We start from the raw sequence: 18,825 nt of genomic DNA on the forward strand, positions 1-18,825 counted from the left end.
AGACGATTCCATACAACAAGAGAAAGGGACACTGGTGGGGGGGGAGCTGGGAGAAGTGCCACACAAATTAGTAGTGGTGGCCTGGAGGGTTCTGTTTGTTTTTTTGTAGAAAAGAAATTGCCTAAGTTTACAGTAACTGAGGGGAAAGATGAAAGCCTTGGTGTTTCTCCGTGCTGCTATGGCATTTTTAAGATCCCTGTTTAAACAGTGATCTGATACCAAAAAGAGATGGACGCTGCAGAGAGACGATTTAGAACGTGGAAACACAAGCAGCAGAAAGAAAACCAAGTGGAAGTTCCATTCATGACTAGGAGAAAAGAATATGGAAGTGGCATTGTGTCAACTGTGACATGATCAATCATGTGCTTTTGGTTGTCGCATTTCAGTGGCCAGGTGGCTGTGGTGTGGCTTTTTGGCCATCAGTTTTGGAGTAACTATGCAGGGAAGGTGCTGAAAAAGCAACCCTTGGTAGTAAAAGGAATTGTAGTCCAATGTGGCTTTGGGCTCAGTGACACTGTGCAAAGCTTCCCTGAGGAAGATCTTTGGCTTTAAAAAGGCAACCTAGCAACCTTAATCTAGTGCCTGGTGTCCTGTAAACGTTGTGCACTGCCACATGAGCCCTTTTGCCAGTCATACCCAGGCTGTTCCTTCTGCCTCTCTGGATTTGTTGACATCATGGCTTATAATGTAGGGTGATGAGACTGGAGAACTGCTTTTGTGGCTCTGGAGCTGAATTACCCCAAGTCCTTTAAACCACAAAGCCTACTGAGAGTAAGTTATTTATGTTAAAATAGCTTTTTCTTTTGTTGTCTTGTGGGTTGCTGTTGGTTTTATCCTCATCTATTTAAAAAAGATTATACACCATGGCAAGAGTGTGAAGCAGCAATTGGGTGCCTCTTTTCTAATAGTCTCTCTTCCTATGAGTCCTTAACTCCTGGAAGATGCTGAGAGTCATTCTTGTTGCATTATCACCTTCCATAACCGTATCATTAGTGACTGTGGTGTTATTTAAGTGCCCTGGTTCTGTTTGCTCTCTGCAGAGACCATTTGTCAAGGGGCCAAACCTCTCTAGATTGAGCCTATTGCTATCCACAGATGTATTGTGAAAACACAGAACATCAAGAGGCACTTAACCCATGATCATTAGAACTCAGGGTTATTGTTTCTGCCACACATACCCTCTCCAGAGAAGGAAGGCAATTGTTACCATGTTAATGAATATGGTTTGCTTAAAAGAGCTGTTCTCATGTTTATTTTCCAACCACTACCCATCCAACCTCTGGCACAGAGGAAAAGAGCATCTGAGACCAGCTCTTCTCTCCAGTGCACAATCACAGTTGTTCTTTTTATTAGCTGTGTTTGGTCTAACAGGACCCATTTGACCCACTTGTTGAAGAGCCAGCACCTCTCTGTCTGTGTGGTTGTCTTAAGTAGAGGAATGGGGAATGTTCCAGAACTGATAAAGGGAAATGGCAGCTCCAGCTCTGAAGGTTTTTATACTTCATATATCCCTGACCTGTGCATTAAAGCTATTGCTTTATAGCATCTCCCTGACTGTGAGAGTGTCAGAGCAGCAGCTTGTGGGTGAGGGCAGTGGGCATCTTCAGGGACCAGCTTGTGGGTGAGGGCAGTGAGCATCTTCAGGGACCAGCTTGTGGGTGAGGGCAGTGAGCATCTTCAGGGACCAGCTTGTGGGTGAGGGCAGTGAGCATCTTCAGGGACCAGCTTGTGGATGAGGGCAGTGAGCATCTTCAGGGACCAGCTTGTGGGTGAGGGCAGTGAGCATCTTCAGGAGAGGAGGCAGTGCTCCCTGCTAGCACTGACACAAATAAATTGGTATTGTTTGTGGGACCAGCCTCAGATCTGGTTTCCTATCATCTGAAGGAATCTCAACACCAGGGAGAAGCTACTAACCAGAGCAATCCTAATGTAGCTTTCATGTTGTACAAGTAGCTGCTGGAGGAAATAATTCCTTTTAATTATCCTGCATAAAATACTACCAGCAAAGCTAGAAGCAAGTGATTTCTTTGTCTCCATGCCCTATTCACAGGTATTTGACTTTGCAGCAGGTCCCAGAAACACTCTGCAGCTTTGGAAAGTAGGCTTAGGAGCGTGTAGGAACTATTTTTAGGGTGATGCTCTCTGGCTTTGTATTGTTTAGTCTAAATTAGCAAGACACAAATATGCCTGCCCATTCTGAATGTTTGCCTCAAAGCTGTGAATTGTTTTTTGAAGCTTCCTTTGCTCAAGACACAGCTCAGTTGTAAGGCTCTGATGGAACATCCTAATGGACGCTGCAGCCTGCGTTGTTTCCAGACATACAGGCTGGCATTGAGAGGAGTTTTAAGTGCTCCAGCCTTTGTGCTGTAAATACTAACAAAAGTATCTTTCCTGTGTAGTGCCTCAGCTGTTCAAAAAGAAGGAACAAACCCTTCCCTGAAGTATTCCTGCTATTAAGGCTGCTCCAGCCTTGAGAGACAGAAATTGGAAACAAATTACTTCCGAACGTAAGCTAGGAGTCATTAACTGCAATTCTGACTGCTTTTACTACCAGAAGCACAAAGCTGCTCCCTCAGAGCGGGTAAAAGTTGGTGTTTCTGCAGAGCACTGCATTCTTTGTGCAGCACAGATGCAAAAGCATAGGGAGAAGAAAAAAGGCTCTTGCAGTATTTGCTGTTTGTCAAGTAATTACAGCAAGAGACTGGGTGACTGGTGGTTTGGCAGGGACTGGAATAGAAAAGCTTTTTACCCTTTTGTGTTCAGTTTAAACTCAGACTAATACTAGGTTTTTGTTTATGAATTTGTGGCTTGCTTGCCCTTATTTTTTTTCCTCACAGGAATTTAAATTCCTCTTCTTTTTGTGCTAGACAGTATTTCCTCCATACCCTCTTTGTTCTCAAGCTCTGCTCCATGATATTATCCCCTGCTTTTTGCCTTGCATTTCTTTGACTTCTTTGCTGGCTGGAGAAGCTCCAGCACAAATTAAGTGTGGCCCAAAGATGTACAAATGCAGATAGGCTGGAGAGGACATAAAGTATTCCCTTGGGTCAAGTGGTCATGGGGCCAATTCATTCTCATTAGGGAGGTGGTGGATGCTCTACTGCTAGAACAGCTAATCACGATCACTGGTGGATCAACCTGCATGTTGTGGGGACCTGCCTTGTGAGAGATCCCAAAGCTGCTCCGTGGCCAGCTGTACATTAACACATTCATGCTTGATGGTTTCTTCCTTATTCTGGAAACCAAGAGTTGTATTTGGAAACAAGAAGTCTTTTACTTCTTTGTGCGTCATTAGTGTGAGTAGTTGGTGTTATCTTTCCCCATAAGCAACTGCTCTCTCAATCCCAGCCTGGACTGGGCACTTTGCCTCACTTCAGTTACACACCATCCTGGACCACGGAGAGTGAACAGAGACTGTATGGCAAGTGCTGCCACAGCCCTCAGGTTGGTGTTCAGCCTGGCAGCTATGGTAAAAAGCCAGAGTTGAAATGGACCAAGATCAACCCTCTCCATCTCTGAACCTGGCTAGAATACAATTCCTGGGGCTTGGCTCATGAAACAGTCAAACACCTCCTTTGACACTGATGAAGCTTAGTTGTGAAGCCTTGAGAATCCCAGCACAGTTGTGCTCTGTCCTAAAGAAACACAGAAAAATCAACCTGAGCCAGGTTTCTATTGAAGATGTTAAGCAGTCATGAGAACTCAGTAAGCAGCAGCACTGAGGAGTGGATGTGCAGGTTTTCTGGCCACCTTCCCAAGTGAAGTCTTTCAGGCAATAGGGATAGGAGGTGAATCCCATCTGCTGTTACACAGAGTTTATGTGCAGTCTGGAAAAGCAGCATTCCCACAGTTCTGTGATCTTGTGTGCTGAAGACCAGCAGCAAAACAAATAACTCCTGGTTTGTGTGATGTGGGTGAAATAAAACCCTGACCAACAACCCCTCTAGATTTAAATGGCAGCCATCCATTCATTCCAAGCAGCATTCATGGCAGAGCCTTTCTCTTCTGGGAAGGACTGGGAAGATTTCCTTCCTGCCACACCAACCTGAGATTGGAGGCCGATGGGCAGAGCTTGCTGAGCAAGCAGGAAAAAGCTGTCTGTGTCTTCACGTTTGCCAATATCATTGATGCAACAAAGTTGTTCTCTGGTGAGCAGCGCTGCTTACCCTGAAGTATCCTTCTGTACATGCTTGTGAAGAGCTCTTGTAGCATTTTGACATTTAGAAGTAGGTTCTATGTGCAGCGGGGTTTCCCCAGGAAGCTATTAGTATATTCTGTGACTTTCTGAGGAATGGATGAAATATTTGGCTCTCTTTGTGTTTCTCTCCTTTTGGCCAAAGAGGGGAATGCTGACTTCAGAGAGGCTTCTCCTCTCTCTGCAAAAGGTGAAGGGGATCTTGGATAATCCCTCCTGTCTCAAGAGCTATTACCTCTGTTTAAATAAAAATTCACCATAAGTTGCCCAGGAACTTTGCTCCCAAGGCTGCTTGGGACCATCTTTGTGACTTTGGCATTCTGGCATAGTACCTTTGCCCTGAGCTGACCCTTCAGTGCTGGGCTGAAGGTTGGACAGGTTGATCTTTGAGGTCTCTTCTGTGATTTCCCTAGCTGTTAAAAATCTAGATCATCCCACCATGTTGCTGGATGAGGATGATTTTCAGTAGCACTTGGATAAAAAGGACAGTGAAAATACTGCCTTAGCATTTCAAGATATTATTCTTCTTTTTTTTTTCTTTTTTTTTTCCTTTTTCTTTCTTTTTCTTTTTTCTTTTTCATTTTTCTTTTTCCTTTTTTCTTTTTCTTTTTTCTTGTTCTTTTTCTTTTTTCTTGTTCTTTTTCTTTTTTCCTTTTCCCTTTTCTTTTTCTTTTTTCTTTTTTCTTTTTTCTTTTTATTTTTTCTTTTTCTTTTTTTTTTGCTTTTTTCTTTTATTTTTATTTTTCCCTTTTTTTCTTTTTCTTTTTTCTTCTTTTTTCCTTTTATTTTTCCCTTTTTCTTTTTTATTTTCTTTTTTCTTTTTTTTTCCCCTTTCCTTTTTCCTTTTTCTTTTTTTCCTTTTATTTTTCCCTTTTTCTTTTTTATTTTCTTTTTTTATTTTTTCCTTTTATTTTTCTTTTCTTTTTTATTTTTTCCTTTTATTTTTCCTTTCTTTTTTTTTCTTTTTTTCTTTTTTTTTCTATTTTTCCCCTTTTATTTTTTCCCTTTTTTTCTTACCCCCCCACCCCCCCAAATGCTTCCTCTTTGTAAATAAAATCCCTTATAGCCAAATATGTACATGCACTTTCTCTGTATGTCCCAGCTGGACCCAGGATTGGGTCTGGAAAAGAAATGCAACAGCCAGATTGAGGCATGTTGAGAATAATTAAGCTGATGAGCAACGTGTGAGCCCCCTTCACAGTGATGCCAATGCAGAAACGTGCTCCTCCAGTGCAGCCAAATCGCTCCAGCCAAGCTCTACCTCTTTTCACTAAGAGGCTTTATCCTGTCAACAAATGCAGGTCTCTTGATTGGAGGGATAAAACGAACGCCCATGCAGCTCTCTCATGCGTAGCTTCCTACCCTGCTGGGTGATTTTAAAAATAGCATTTACATTCTGGCCATCCCAAAGTCCAAGACACTTTCCCCGTGTTGCCTGGCTGCAGTGACAATCAGGGAAAACACTGAATTGATTGGTCACCAGCTGGAACAGCTCCAGGCTGAGAATTTAACTGGGAGAGAGCTGAGCCCTGCTGCCCGTTCCAGCAATATCCTTTGCTGCTGAGATCTTTTCCCCCCTTGTTTCCAGCCTTTACGGTGAGCCTGCTGCAGTCTGCAGCCTATCCCTCCGCCCAGGAATTCCAGGACATGGCTAATCTCTGAACTCTCAGAGCAGATGATTAGAAATAGCAGTGGGAGCAATCAGTGAGGTCATTAGCAATTCTGCACCAGGGCTCCGGGCAGGAAGTAGCTGTGCTGCTGCCTTGGACACAGAGGGGAGCGAGTTCCTCCCCCCTCTCCTTCCCTCTTTCCCCAGAGTATCTGTGTGGTCCTTGGAGCCGTGCTGCTGCATCTTCACTCTAGCAGCCTTGGGAATGAAGGAACACAGTCCAAACTTTCTTACCTGTGACATTCCAGCACATTGTCATTTATACCAGTTGGTGAGAAAGGTGATGGAAGTGTTATTTGTAGAGCAGGCAGGGGGTTGGCTGTCAACAGGTAAGCACAGAGTCATAGAATGGGGAGGGGTTGGAGGGGATATCCAGAGATCACCTAGCCCAGCTCCCCTGCTAACACGGGTTCACCTGCAGCAAGTTGCACAGAAGTGTGACCAGAGGGGTTTTGAAAGTCTCCAGAGGAGACTCCACAACCTCTGTGGGCAGCCTGCTCCAGTGCTGCAGCCCCCTCAAGTGAAACCTTCTGCATTCTAGCTTGTACCTGCTGCCCCTTGTCCTGTCACTGGCCACCACTGAAACAAACCCTCCCTGTGTGCTGTGTGTGCTGTGCCAGCAATTACTCTCGACCCTTGTTCAGCAGAACTTGTTTTCATTTTTAAAAGTCAAATCTTTGTATATAAAAATGCAGATAACCCCCCCAAAAAAGGGGCCAAAGTATGGTGAAATATTGGGCAGCCCACACAGTGCTGGGAGCAATAGAGCAGATGGACACATGGGTGCTGGCTGACTCATTGGGGAACTTACTCATCTGTACAGTTACAGTGATGTCTTCAATGTCAATAGAAAGAATTTTACCTTACAAGCAGAGGAAATGGGAGGTCACCTCGTTACTCTATCACATATTACCTTAAATAGCTCCCATTTGGTACTACTTTCATTTCTCATTCTCATGAAAATTTCATTTGAAGCAGCACCACAGCTCTTTAGTAATCAAAATAGCAGCACTAAGCTGCCTTGTAGAGGTCGTGGACCTCCTCAAGATCTCATGAGGGAAGCTGAGCTTGCAGAGGGCACAGATCACTTTAGAATGGCTTTACAACAGACTCTGAATGATGATATCTCTGAGACAACTCCTGTCAGATGAGCTTGATTTGAGCACAGAACTACAAGAGAGCATCCTGCAAGCTATTCCTGCCAGTCTGACTCAGCTAGGAAAGGTAATGAAGAGTACTGGACATGCCTGATATTTTTGTGTCTTCTCAGATCTTGGGCTTTTGAGGGACTAAAATAGTTGGAAGCTGAAAAATCTGTGTGTGGGATGTGTGACAATAAGCTTGATAGATTTCCTCTTTTAAACTGTCCCTGCTCCATGTGACAGCTGTAGTCAACTGATGTTTGGTGCTTTGGGGGGGAAAAAAAAACACAGTCATCAGCTTTCTGGAATTGTTCATGTCCTGTCTGTGCTAAGAAGGTGAACCTGCTTTAGCAGGGGGGGTTGGACTAGATGATCTCCTGAGGTCCTTCCCAACCCCTGCCATTCTGTGGTTAATTCACCCTCACTTTGGGAGGTGATAAACAGTAAACCCAAGTCAACACCTAAGGGAGCAGTAGAGCAAGGAGCTAGGAACGTGGTAGGAAATGGGGTTTGCTTCTTAGAAGCGATGTAGTAAATGAGGTAACTTCTGCAGAGCTGGCACTGTTTCCTTATCATTACACTGGGATGTAATTGCCTAATTCAAGAGCATTTTCACACAGCATCTAATGTTATCTGAGCTGTGTTGTTTCACACACCTGTGATCAGCAATAAGATGCATGACTTGGTGGTGGGGCTGGTAGAAATTTCAGTACCTGACAGGGACCTAGAGGAAAGCCAGGGAGGGGCTTTTTACAAGGGCTTGCAGTGATAGAATGAAAGGAAATGGATTGAAACTTGAGGAGAGCAGATTTAGACTGGAGATTAGGAAGAAATTCTTTCCAGTGAGGGTGGGGAGACACTGGAACAGGTTGCCCTGGGAGGTTGTGGATGCCCCCTCCCTGGAGGTGTTCGAGGCCAAGTTAGGCCATGAGCAACCTGGTCTAGTGACAGGTGTCTTTGCCCATGGCAGGGGGGGGTTGGAATGAGATGATCTTTAAGGTCCCTTCCAACCCAAACCATTCTATGAATCTATGAGATATGGATGATGGGGATACACAAAGTTTCAAAGAAAGGTTAAAACTATTCCTGTGGAGACTGCAGCTGCCTGAACCATTTGAACTGGGGATATTAATACAGCCTGGAGGACAGAAGGTCATTTGGCTTCCTTCCCAATCTCAGCTAGCCACTTAATCTCTCTACAACAAACAGTATTGCTATTGCTGTTCCACAGGTTATTCTGGATTTTGTTTTATTGATCTTTTCTTTACAGAATGCATTACTTTATTGTACATTTCACTTAAGGGAATTCAGAAGGGTTCCTGCTAGTAAATTGCCTAAATGTGATATGCAAATCACTTGAGGCTTGCAACTGCCCATTGAAAATAGCTGTGTGCAATTGTCCAAGTCATCTGGGTGCACCCTCTCATTACAGAAGAATCCAGGCAGTCTTCAGTTTCAGGCACTTCATCTGTGTTATCTGGACCTGACCACCCTTGTAACTCACCCAGATTTCCAGTAGATTTCCCAGATGTTTCATATCTTTGCTAGACCACTTTAGATCATGTGCAGTGTTCTGCTTCCTCAGAAGGTTAGGTCAGGCTAAAAGGAGCCCTTCTTCCCTTTTGTTGCTTCTTAGGAAGTGTTTAAAACTTGTTTACCCAGAGCTCAAACCTCATATTGTGATAGAACCCCTTTGGCTGAAGCCTGCTAACATGTCCCCAGCCAATTAGTGTGTAATAGGTCAAACCAGATTTGCAGTTTCATGAAGCTGCTGATAAAGTTGGCTGGCTGTAGGTGATCCTTGGAAGCTGCCTTGATTAGATTTTTACATTAGAAAGGGCAGAGTTCAGACTGGCAGAGATGTGGTTCACAGAAGGAGGTTCCTGTTCAGTTATCTCTCTCTAAATGTAACCCCAGGAGAAAACCACGTTGAGGTGTCAGACTTTGGGTTTGTGGAGATGTGGGTCTCTGGTTGTGATAAGCAGGCATTGATTGCAGAAGGCTGAGCCAGTTGAGGGAGCGCTGCTATTGAAACCAGACAATTCCCTCTGGTTTATTCAACCTAATTGTTTCAACTAGTTCTGTCTTTAGTAGTTAAGTTTATGTTCTGTGTGAGCTGAACCTCAATAATCAGCCACTCTGCCATGTTTCCTGTGTGTACACCTGAGAGGCAGGAAGGCGTGTTGTCTGCTGAGGTGTGAAGAATGAGGCTCATATTTATTGTAGCCTTTCTTCCACAGAGTTCCAGGCTAGCTTCAAGCTGATTCTCATCTGTAATTTATAATTCTGGGTCTAATAGAGCAAATTGTTCTCAGAGAGCCACTGCTGTGGGCACGGTCACATCTGTCTAGTGGGAATAGCTTGTGTCAGTATTTTAACCTACTCAGGCTGCGGTGAAGAGCAGATGATGTCATTGTTGCTTCAGACTGAAGACTTGGAGGCAAAGATCTAGTGAAATCTAATGGTGTGGTTGTTCTTTCCTCAGATAAACAAGAAAGTGTCTTTAATGAGAGCAGATCCCACAGATCTCCCTGTGTGCCTTTACCCTGGCTCTCGTGGTGCTCTGGCATCGGCAAGCAAAGGTCCTGCTCCTGGCCTGAGGGGTTGAGGTTAATGACTTGCAGGTGCTTGATGCCTTTCAGACTTGGCCTGTCACTGATGTCATATATTTGCTCTCTAACTAACATCACCTGGATGACTTTGTTGGGTTTCCCCTCCCACACTTTGCTTAGTGTACTTCAGTCTCTACAGAAACAAACCAGGGTGGATACTTCAATACTTTCAGGTAACTGTGGCCCTGATGTGCTTCCAGAGCCAAGTTTCTTCATATTCCTACTTATGAACTTTTCATTTGAGGTCAACAAGCTATTTTCACTGACAAGAAGCCTGAGAACTCCACTGGAAGTGGTTTAGTCTGGACACCTCTGTTCTCTACGCAGTACTCTACCCCTGTGCCAGCCAACTTTCTGTCTTCACGTCTTTCCATGCTCCTTGTTGCCACTCAGAGTATGTAGAGATGGTTGTGTCACTGCTATAAAAGCATTCCTCTTCTGGCCTGCCTTGCATGGTCTTTCAAGATTTTTAGCTACACCAGCCTCACCTGCCTGATTATTTTCTTAGCAGCAAAGTGGAAGATCCAGGTCAAGTGCTGTGTGAGTCTGCTCCAAAGGAAGCCTGAGTGCTGCAGGTCTGAGTTACTCAGCACCTCTAGACCCATGGGTCAGGGGTTAGTTTCTGGAGCAGATGTCTTTAGCAGAGCTTGGGGTGGGGGATCTGCCATAAGCACACCAAGAAATCTCCAGGCTCTTCTGCAGCTGGAAGTGTACATTAACAGCCAGCATGTACACAAATAGCTTCCACATAGTCATAGACTGTGTACTGAGGGCTAGAGAGGTGTGGCAGAAAGACTCAGACAGATTGCCCTGCCAAAATAATCAAGAGAAGTGAATAGTTTCCAAGGTGTTTGTTGCCTAAATTGTTTGCCTTGTTTTTTCTTTTTCTTTTTTTTTTTTTTCCTGGCTTCAGCAGAGCCAAAGATCTTCTGAGAACTGAGAGTGCCTCTGTTTGACTTAATTCCTCTTGGTGTGGTGGAGTCGGGGGGGGGGGGGGGGTTCCACGAGCAAAGCTGCGGTGTGGCAAAGCACAAATCAGTTTTCATTTACCATGTCCTTAAATCCCAAGTGGGAAAGCAGTTAACAGAGACTCCAAGCTGAAACACCAGAGAGGAGTTTATACCTTATATGAGGTGGAAATGCTTTTGTTTAGAGGTAAACCCTTCACGCTGCACTGATGCTTGTTGGGATGTGCAAACAGCTGAGTGGTTCTGAGTATGTCTGAGTGTTTGTTGCTGTGCTGTTAGCTGAACAGCTGAGCTGAACCTTCAGATGGTGATTTTGGGGTTTGCATTTAGGGCAAAAATTGAGATCTGAGGTAGTTTTCTCTGTTGATCATGACACCACTTTTGCAGCAGGCTTCATCAGTGTTTAAAGACTGCCAGCAGAATCCCATCCTTGAACTTTTGCTACCTGGATCTGAGAATTCCTGAAGATGAGTGGCTGGGCATTGCTGCAGGGGGTGAGAGGAATACAGTTCTGTAGACATTAGCACTTCTTCTCTCTGGGTGTTGTTAGATGGGAGGAGAACTCTTCTCCTGAAGAGTTTTTAGGTGTAGCCAAAACTACAAAGACAAGAGAAATTACCAAGTTGATGCTGGGCTGGTGAAATGCTGTCGGAAGGAACAGTTTTGCGTCTCGTGTGTCCCTCATAAAAGCATCACAAAATCGAGGCTAGGATCTACTGTTCCTACACAAACATGAGTGGCCTTTTTGTCTGGTCCTGTTGCTTAACTAAGGCTTTGTTTGTTCCTGTTTCCATGGCCTTTGGTGGGGCAGGGTGGGGAAAGATGACCTCCGTTTTCCATTTCTATCATACAATATAAAATGAGAATATTGGCATTTGATGGTAGATTATTTGCTGATAAAATATATTGGCCTCAGCAAAAACACTTCTGTAATTTGGCAGTCAGCCCTCTCCCACTCACTGCAGATTGATAAATAGTAAGGAACTTGTTTGGCTGAAATGCCAGGAAAGCAGAATAACCCAGCTTCAGCCAGTTCCATCACACACAGTTGGACGTTCCATGGTGTGACTTTATGGATTAGGCAAAGCCAAGACAGCTTTCAGAGCAGAATATTTTTTTCCCCCCTCATGATGGTTTTCAGCCACCACATTGCTTTTCTTTCATCTCCATTGACAGATGTTAACAGAGCAGAACACACTCTGGTGGCTGGTGCAGTGTGGTAATGTCTGCTGCTGCTGCTGCCGGGCTTTTGCAGCCCATTAGGTCTGTAGATTTATTGCAGCCAGAGGATTTTAACCTGAAATACTCTGTGCTGCTTCAGTTTGAGTCATGTTTGGTTATGGGCATTTATTACCAAACTGAAATCCTGTCTGACTGGACAAAGTCCAGGCTGGGCAAGTAATGAGTGAGGCATCGTAAGTGAAGAGCATGTGCTAAAACACTTCCTGTCTGGGCTTTAGTGCATCTGCATTAACATTGTATGAGAGATGCAATAAAGGTTTGTCTTTGGGGGAATCTTGAAAGAAACCTGAAAATAGTTAAATAAAGAAAATTAAGTGGCAGAGAATCTGAGTTCAGCACACAGGAAGATGTGGCTGGCGAGAATGATCTGAGGGTAGCTCCACGCCTGCTGGAGGGTGCAGAACCATCATGTCCTGGAGCCAGCCCTGCTCCAGCAGCTGTTTCTTTTCTGAGCAGTATCACTGTTATGTTTTTAGCTGGTATCTGGAACTGCAGCTGCTGCTACAACAGCAAAACTTAGTCACAAGAATTCCTTAGTGTGCTGGTATGGCCAGACAGTGCAAACAAGAGCCTTAGAAAGGTCACCTTGCTCACAGGACCAGAACTGGACCTCCATGCTCAGTTGCAGCCATGCCCCGTGAGAGAGCCCTGTGAAGAACCCCAAATGCGCTCTGGACCCCCTCTAATCATTGTGGAGATGCTTCCCCCCACCACCAGCCATGGCACTGTTCAGGGATGGTTCATGCTTTGTCTTTCAGAATATTGATATTACCAACTTCAGCAGCAGCTGGAGTGATGGGCTGGCCTTCTGTGCTCTCCTGCACACCTATTTGCCTGCACATATTCCTTACCAGGAGCTCAACAGCCAGGATAAGGTAAGTTTTGTTGTACCTGCTCCTATACCAATTGCAGAATTCAGGGTGAGCATGGGCCTGTTACATGAGCATTGCTGGGTATGTGGTGGAGACAGTGCTGTAAGATCTTGACTGATGGAAAGTAGATGGGAGCAACAGTAAGAGACAAGGGTCAGCTGAGAGCTTTCAAGGCAAACAGCCTGGGTGAAATGGGGAAGGAAACTTGTAGTGAGCTCTCTGAGAGAAATGCAGGGGCCAGTGGATAAGGAGTTAGTGACAAGTTACCTGAATCCAGCAAGAGCTGCAGATAAACAGGAAGGCACAGCATCCCTTTTGAAGGGCTAAAGCATTTCTGGACTCCTGAGTTAGCACACGTTCGAAGTGCTGGATCAGGAAGCACATCATTCGTGGAAGTTGGACAGCAGTGTATCTAAAAGTCAGACCACGTCAGCACATTCCAAGTGTGCTATTAGGGTCCTCAGAAAGGGGAGGATTTCCTTCAGACAGCTAGTATCTATTACAGCAAGGATTACACTCCATATACAGGAATGCCTTACGTTAGTTAACACCTCCCCAGAAACCTTTTACCCATAGCAAAGATAAAACCTCAGTGGGTTGGGATTTTTTTGCCCAGTTGTAATCAGTTTACAAGAACCTCTGTCAAAAGCAGAGGGCTGTAGCTTGGACAAGAGTGGATGAGCTATTCAAAGGCAAACAACTTGTTGGGCTGTTCCTCACTAATACAGAAAATAGTCTGTGTGAAGTATGGGACCAAGTGTTCTTCAGCCTTCAAATACACCTGCCCATCTAAGCCTACAGATGAAGCAGATGCAAGGCAGGGTTCAAGAATCACACTTTGATGCTAAGCCTTTTGAACTTTTCTTTTGTTTCTACAGAAGAGAAATCTGCTGTTAGCCTTTCAAGCTGCTGAAAGTGTAGGCATCAAACCCAGCCTGGTGAGTAACCTTCATTTAGTCAGGGAAGATTTGCTGCTTAACGCTGCTCCAAAGCCTTTGTGGGCAGCCAGGCATGCTTGCACTGAAAATGTTCACATAGTGCTAGGGGAGGCTGCACCACCAGCTGTTGAAGCTCATAGTGTTGGGAGAATGCCCAGAAAGAGTTTGTAGAAGCATGGAATTGATGTAATTTTGAAGGAACTTCTGGAAGTCATCTAGTATTGAAATGAGATTATTGATTGTGTGCCCCTCTTAGAAGCTGCTTTAGATGATACCCTGTTCATGGACCATGAGGCCATTTTCTTTTGGTTTAGTGCCTTAAGAAACAGGAGGATAATTTGTTAAACTGTTTTAAAAGCCTTCTCTAAAATCAACGAGATGATGATGAGGAAGAATGAAGTTTAATATGAAAGAATATTCTGGAGTTCATGAGTTAAACCCAGAACCAGAACCCATGCACAGCAGCAGCAGTTTACCTGAAGTTATGTAGACAGTTGATCTTTTCCAGCAGATGGAAGAAGTCTTTTCAGAATGTGAAATGCAGGTGGCTGTTTAATTAGCTTGTTAATGAGTTTCACAACTGTACCTGGCCACTATCACAGAATCACAGGATGTTAAGGGCTGGAAGGGACCTCCAGGGATCATTGAGCTGAATCTCCCTGCCAAAGCAGGATCACCCAGGGCAGGTCGCACAGGAACACATCCAAGTGGGTTTTGAAAGTCTCCAGAGAAGGAGACTCCACAACCTCTCTCTGGGCAGCCTGCTCCAGGGCTCCCTCACAGCAAAGAAGTTTCTTTTCATGTTGAGGTGGAACCTCCTGGGTTGTAGCTTGTAGATGATTCCTTTAGACTTTTATCCTGTGTGTGGCTTTGAGGAGCTCTGGCATGGAAGCAGTGCCCTGTCGCCACAGCTGCTGGGAGGAGGTGGTGATGTTCCCAGTGGTGGTGCTTGCCTAAGTGTTGGTGCTGTGTCTGTCCTGTGCAGGAGCTCAGTGAGATGATGTACACAGACCGGCCGGACTGGCAGAGTGTGATGCAGTATGTGGCCCAGATCTACAAGTACTTTGAGACCTGAGATGCAGAGCAAGAGGTGGACAGAAGTGGGGAAGAGAACTAAGAATGCTACAGATGCACTTGATCACTTTAAAAATCCACTTGCTCCTCTTCCACAACCAACCTAAGCTCTTAGTTTGAAAGAAAGCTCTTCCATCCTTTTGATTACGTCTGGGACTGCAACCAAATAAGTATCTGTTGTCCATCTATACAAACCAAATTCATCTCTAATTGTATTCCCACCTGGAAACTGCAAAGCATTTTTGACTGTGTGTGGGATATTTCTGAAGAGGATCCTTGTTTGCCTCAAACCAGACTCCACCACCAAGAGACCTGCTACAGAACGAAGCTGTAAATCAATGTGGACTATGCTGGCACTCAAGGGAGGCTGGGAGGTTACTACAAAAGCTCACAAAAATGCTCTTCTTGCCAAAACATGCTTAACTCATCCCAAATAGCTGTTGTTTTTCTTGTCTCCATAGATTTTTATAAAACATCAGGACAGATGCACATAAGTCTGCAGAACCTTCACTTGGGTTACTCTCACACATCTGACCCACTAAGTGCACTAGTTTGCTTGTGATAGCTTAACCAGCAAGATAACAACAGGATCATGTGTAGCTCAGAAACCACACTCTGTTCCATCACCTGTTAGTGAAAGAAAATCCTGTTAGGTGCTGGGACTTCATTGCAGATCAAACAGAAGTCACCTCTTTGAGGAAAAATAGGTTTATTACTTCAACACCGTTACTTGATCACAACGGGAAGCCAGAGCTTGGTTTCCCAGCTGACTGTGCAGGCACAGTTCTCACAGGAATGTCGCAAATGCAGTTTACAAGCTTTAGTTTGCAAGGTGCCAGTAATCAGGTGATGCCTCTAAGCAATACAGTGACATCTCTCTGTGGATTGAGTGGGGTAACTTCGTTGTTCATGCTCTCCGATCAGCACAGGTGTGGAGGTGCCGTGTGGAGACGTGAATCTTGAGACAGCCAGTGCCCTGGCCAATAAAAAACAGTCCACAGGGCACTGATACATCCTTGGGAGTGATGTTACCCTGTAAAGGAGCACAGTGATGTATTAGTACCGATGGAAGTTGCAGCTTCACTCCACAAGTTACAGAGAATGTACCTGGAACCCTTCTCTGAGTCCTGGAAGTCTCTCAGGCGCCAGAGATCAGCTTTACAGCTCAATAATACTGTTAGTAAAACGTCTGCAAGATACTGTTTAATTTCCATTATACTGTTTCTCTTCTTTCACCTCGTGAAGCTACATTTTCTGTTTGTCTCCAAGGGCAGCAGGATCTAACAGGCTGCTTGATTTCTTCTAGGAGCAGGTCTTGGAGCGCAGGCTTTGTACAGGACCTCATAGAGGGCTGCTTAGCTGCTTTAGATTATGGTGGTAGCAGAAAGTGGTTGTTTAGTGAGCATGTTTAACCCTGTGACCAGACTTGATGCTTTGTGAATGTTAATGCTAGGGAGATAGGGATTGTTTCTGTCTTACAAATAATAATGATGTGTGCTTGCTGCTCCTAACTCCTGCAAAAGGGCTCCTGAAATAGGAACAAACAATTCCACAGGAGAAACTTGATTTCAGGTTTTCTGGGGCTTTGCAGGTGGCTGAACTCAGCCTCTGGCTTCCACACAGTGCTTTGTTGTGTTTGGGGTATTTTTAACACTATTTAATTAGTAAACCACTTGATTCAGGCTTGATTCAGCAAAACACAGGATTGAGGGGTAGGTGACAGTGGCCGAGGGCAGTGGGAAAGCATCACTTGCTCTTAGTTTTACTCTGGCATCAATTCTGATCCATCACCCCCAGGGAAAGCTGATTCCAATCTCTTCAGAGTCTGTGTGATCAAACAGGACAGTGGCACGCACTTGCAGTGCCGTCGCACTCTTTGGGTCCTCTTGTCCTGTGAGAATGCAGCTGTAAATGCTGGCCACAGTCATTTCTTTGCAAGAGAGTGCTTTCTACATGGAATTAACTCTCCAGTATTTTTCAGCACAGACTCTGCCATCCCTAGAGAACAGAGTTGCTCTAAGTGTTCTCAGATCCCAGTCTGCTGTTATGTGGTAAGATGGAAGAGGAAAGTAGCTGCTAACAGAGTCCACTTCGGCAGGCGGTCACGCTGCAGAGCTCTGTTGCCTTGTGGACGCTGCAGGCTCTTTTCCCTTGAGGTATCCTTGGCAGCGATCCCAATTCTCTCCAGCAGGCTGTAGTTCAAAGCCTAGTGAAGTCAGCACAGAAAATTCCATATTCCTCAGTGGGCTTTGGATCGGGCACTCGCAGGGATGGGAAGAGCTTGTTTTAATTCCCAGCGTCTGGTAAACATTTCAGAGTCAGAGGGCTCCACTTGCTTTGGAAAGGGAAGATCATCTTAACCCTCTGGCCACTGGACATGTGTGTTCCATGTGCCTGTCAGCTGTATGCTATCTGTTATCTAACGTGTCAGTGGCACTTGCTTCAAGCACTGCTCTGACATTTCATTCTAATCTGTTTCTCCAGGATTTATTCTGTCCTCACAAAGCACTGACCTAGCAGCTGCTTTTTCCCCCACCACCACCACTGATTTTTTGCAAAGCAATGTTTCTGTCACCTCTTTGCCGTGGATTCTGCCCTGTCCCCCCGGCAGCATAGCCCAAACACTAATTCTACCCAATTCTAGTGCTGTTCCTTCCCTAGGAGCCACCCCAGGGAGCTGTCAGTGGGGGAAGAAGCTGCTCAGTTTCACCACTTGCTCAGTGGTACTCTTCAAACCTGCAGATCATCTCATTCTGATGCTTGGGGATTGGGAGATGCTCTCCTAGGTTGGTTTGTGAGACAATTTGTTTGCTCATTTAACTGTTACAGTACTGTGGATTTTTTTCTTCCTCTTGAACCTTGCCCAGTTACATTTTTCAACCTAGGTTTTCAGCAATTGCTGTTGGTTGGGTTGGGTTTGGGTTTGGTTTCTCTTTTTTTTTTTTCCCCATGAAGCCTTAAAATTTGAATATGAAATTAAATTTGTCCCACACAAGATGCTGCAGAGCAGCCTGATTTGCAGCAGATCTGCAGGGCCTTGTAAGCCATCTGGAATTAGAACTGCAACACTAAAGTTCTAGCTGCCTTTAAAGTTGGGAAGTTTGTTAATTGAGCTGAGCTAGAGGGCCCAGGGATGGTCTTCATAGAGAATCCTCTGAAAATGTCCTAGAATGGCACATGGGGTGATGTGATGTGGATGATGTCTTGTGTTGGGTCAGTATCAGTTTGCCTGAACTGCCTAAATCCTTTCTGGCTTTGCCTCTTAGAAGCAGTGGATCTTCCCCTGATGCAGGCAGATGAAATCTTGACATCAATGTACCCACATGTTCCCTAAATATCCAGGCACTCTGGAACACTTGTCTGTGTGCACTTGGCTAGACTGTCGGACTACAAGGAGCCAGAGAACGGATTTTGATGAGCATGTGAGAAGGAAGAGTAGGATGAGGATCTCAGTGGAGGTCTGTGGAGGGATATGGCATCGTGTGGCTGTTGTACTGGAGCTGTTAGAGAGGAGAGGAGATTGAAGTGTGACAGGTATACAATCTGACTGCCAGAAGTTCTGGTGAGTCATGGAAGATATAAATTGTGTCGTGGCTTGGGAAGGTACAGAGGTGGCGAGAAGTGAGCCCAGAGTCAGCCCTCTAAGAAAGTTTTCTAGGCAGGCTGAGGAGCTGTTTCTGAAAGTATGCAGTGAAACTGGGAGGAGAGAAAGTCCAGTGTGTGAGGAGAGGGGCAGGTATGGGACATAAGCACCTGGGCCTTTGTGGGCAGCCGAGGACAGCAGCCTGAGAGTCCTTACTGACTGTCATCTCGAGTGACATTTCTCCTAGGAGTGCAGCCTGGAGTAGGTCTCAGAAGATGAGGAGGAAAGAGAACACAGAGCCTGCTGCCTCTGCCAGGTTCCCCTTCCTGCAAGAGTCACAGAAACACAAAGGGGATAAAGATTTCCTGGTTCTTCCTGTGCTGCAGCAGGGCAGCTGTGCCGAGTGGGGTGAGCCTTGGCTTGGGCACGTTCTCCAGGTTCCTCTCGGCGAGACACATTCCCTGAGTTCTGGCAGGTGTTCTCTTTGTCATTTGAAGTTGTTTCTTACAGGTTTTCTGTGTGAGTTTTCC

General features: G+C 45.1%; 1 protein-coding gene across 3 annotated transcripts in view; it reads left to right on the forward strand.

Annotated features, from left to right (window-relative positions):
- SPECC1 (sperm antigen with calponin homology and coiled-coil domains 1) overlaps window positions 1–15,615 on the forward strand; it is a 99,842-nt gene extending 84,227 nt beyond the window's left edge. For all 3 annotated transcript variants that reach the window (XM_054166178.1, XM_054166179.1, XM_054166180.1), the window contains 3 exons: window positions 12,587–12,703; window positions 13,579–13,638; window positions 14,624–15,615. In XM_054166178.1, coding sequence (XP_054022153.1) covers window positions 12,587–12,703; window positions 13,579–13,638; window positions 14,624–14,713 — 267 coding nt within the window. In that variant the 3' untranslated portion in view covers window positions 14,714–15,615. The remainder of the gene's footprint in view (window positions 1–12,586; window positions 12,704–13,578; window positions 13,639–14,623) is intronic.
- The last annotated feature ends 3,210 nt before the right edge of the window (window positions 15,616–18,825 follow it).

The sequence above is a fragment of the Dryobates pubescens genome, chromosome 13 (genome assembly GCF_014839835.1).
Source record: "Dryobates pubescens isolate bDryPub1 chromosome 13, bDryPub1.pri, whole genome shotgun sequence".
Lineage (NCBI taxonomy): Eukaryota > Metazoa > Chordata > Aves > Piciformes > Picidae > Dryobates > Dryobates pubescens.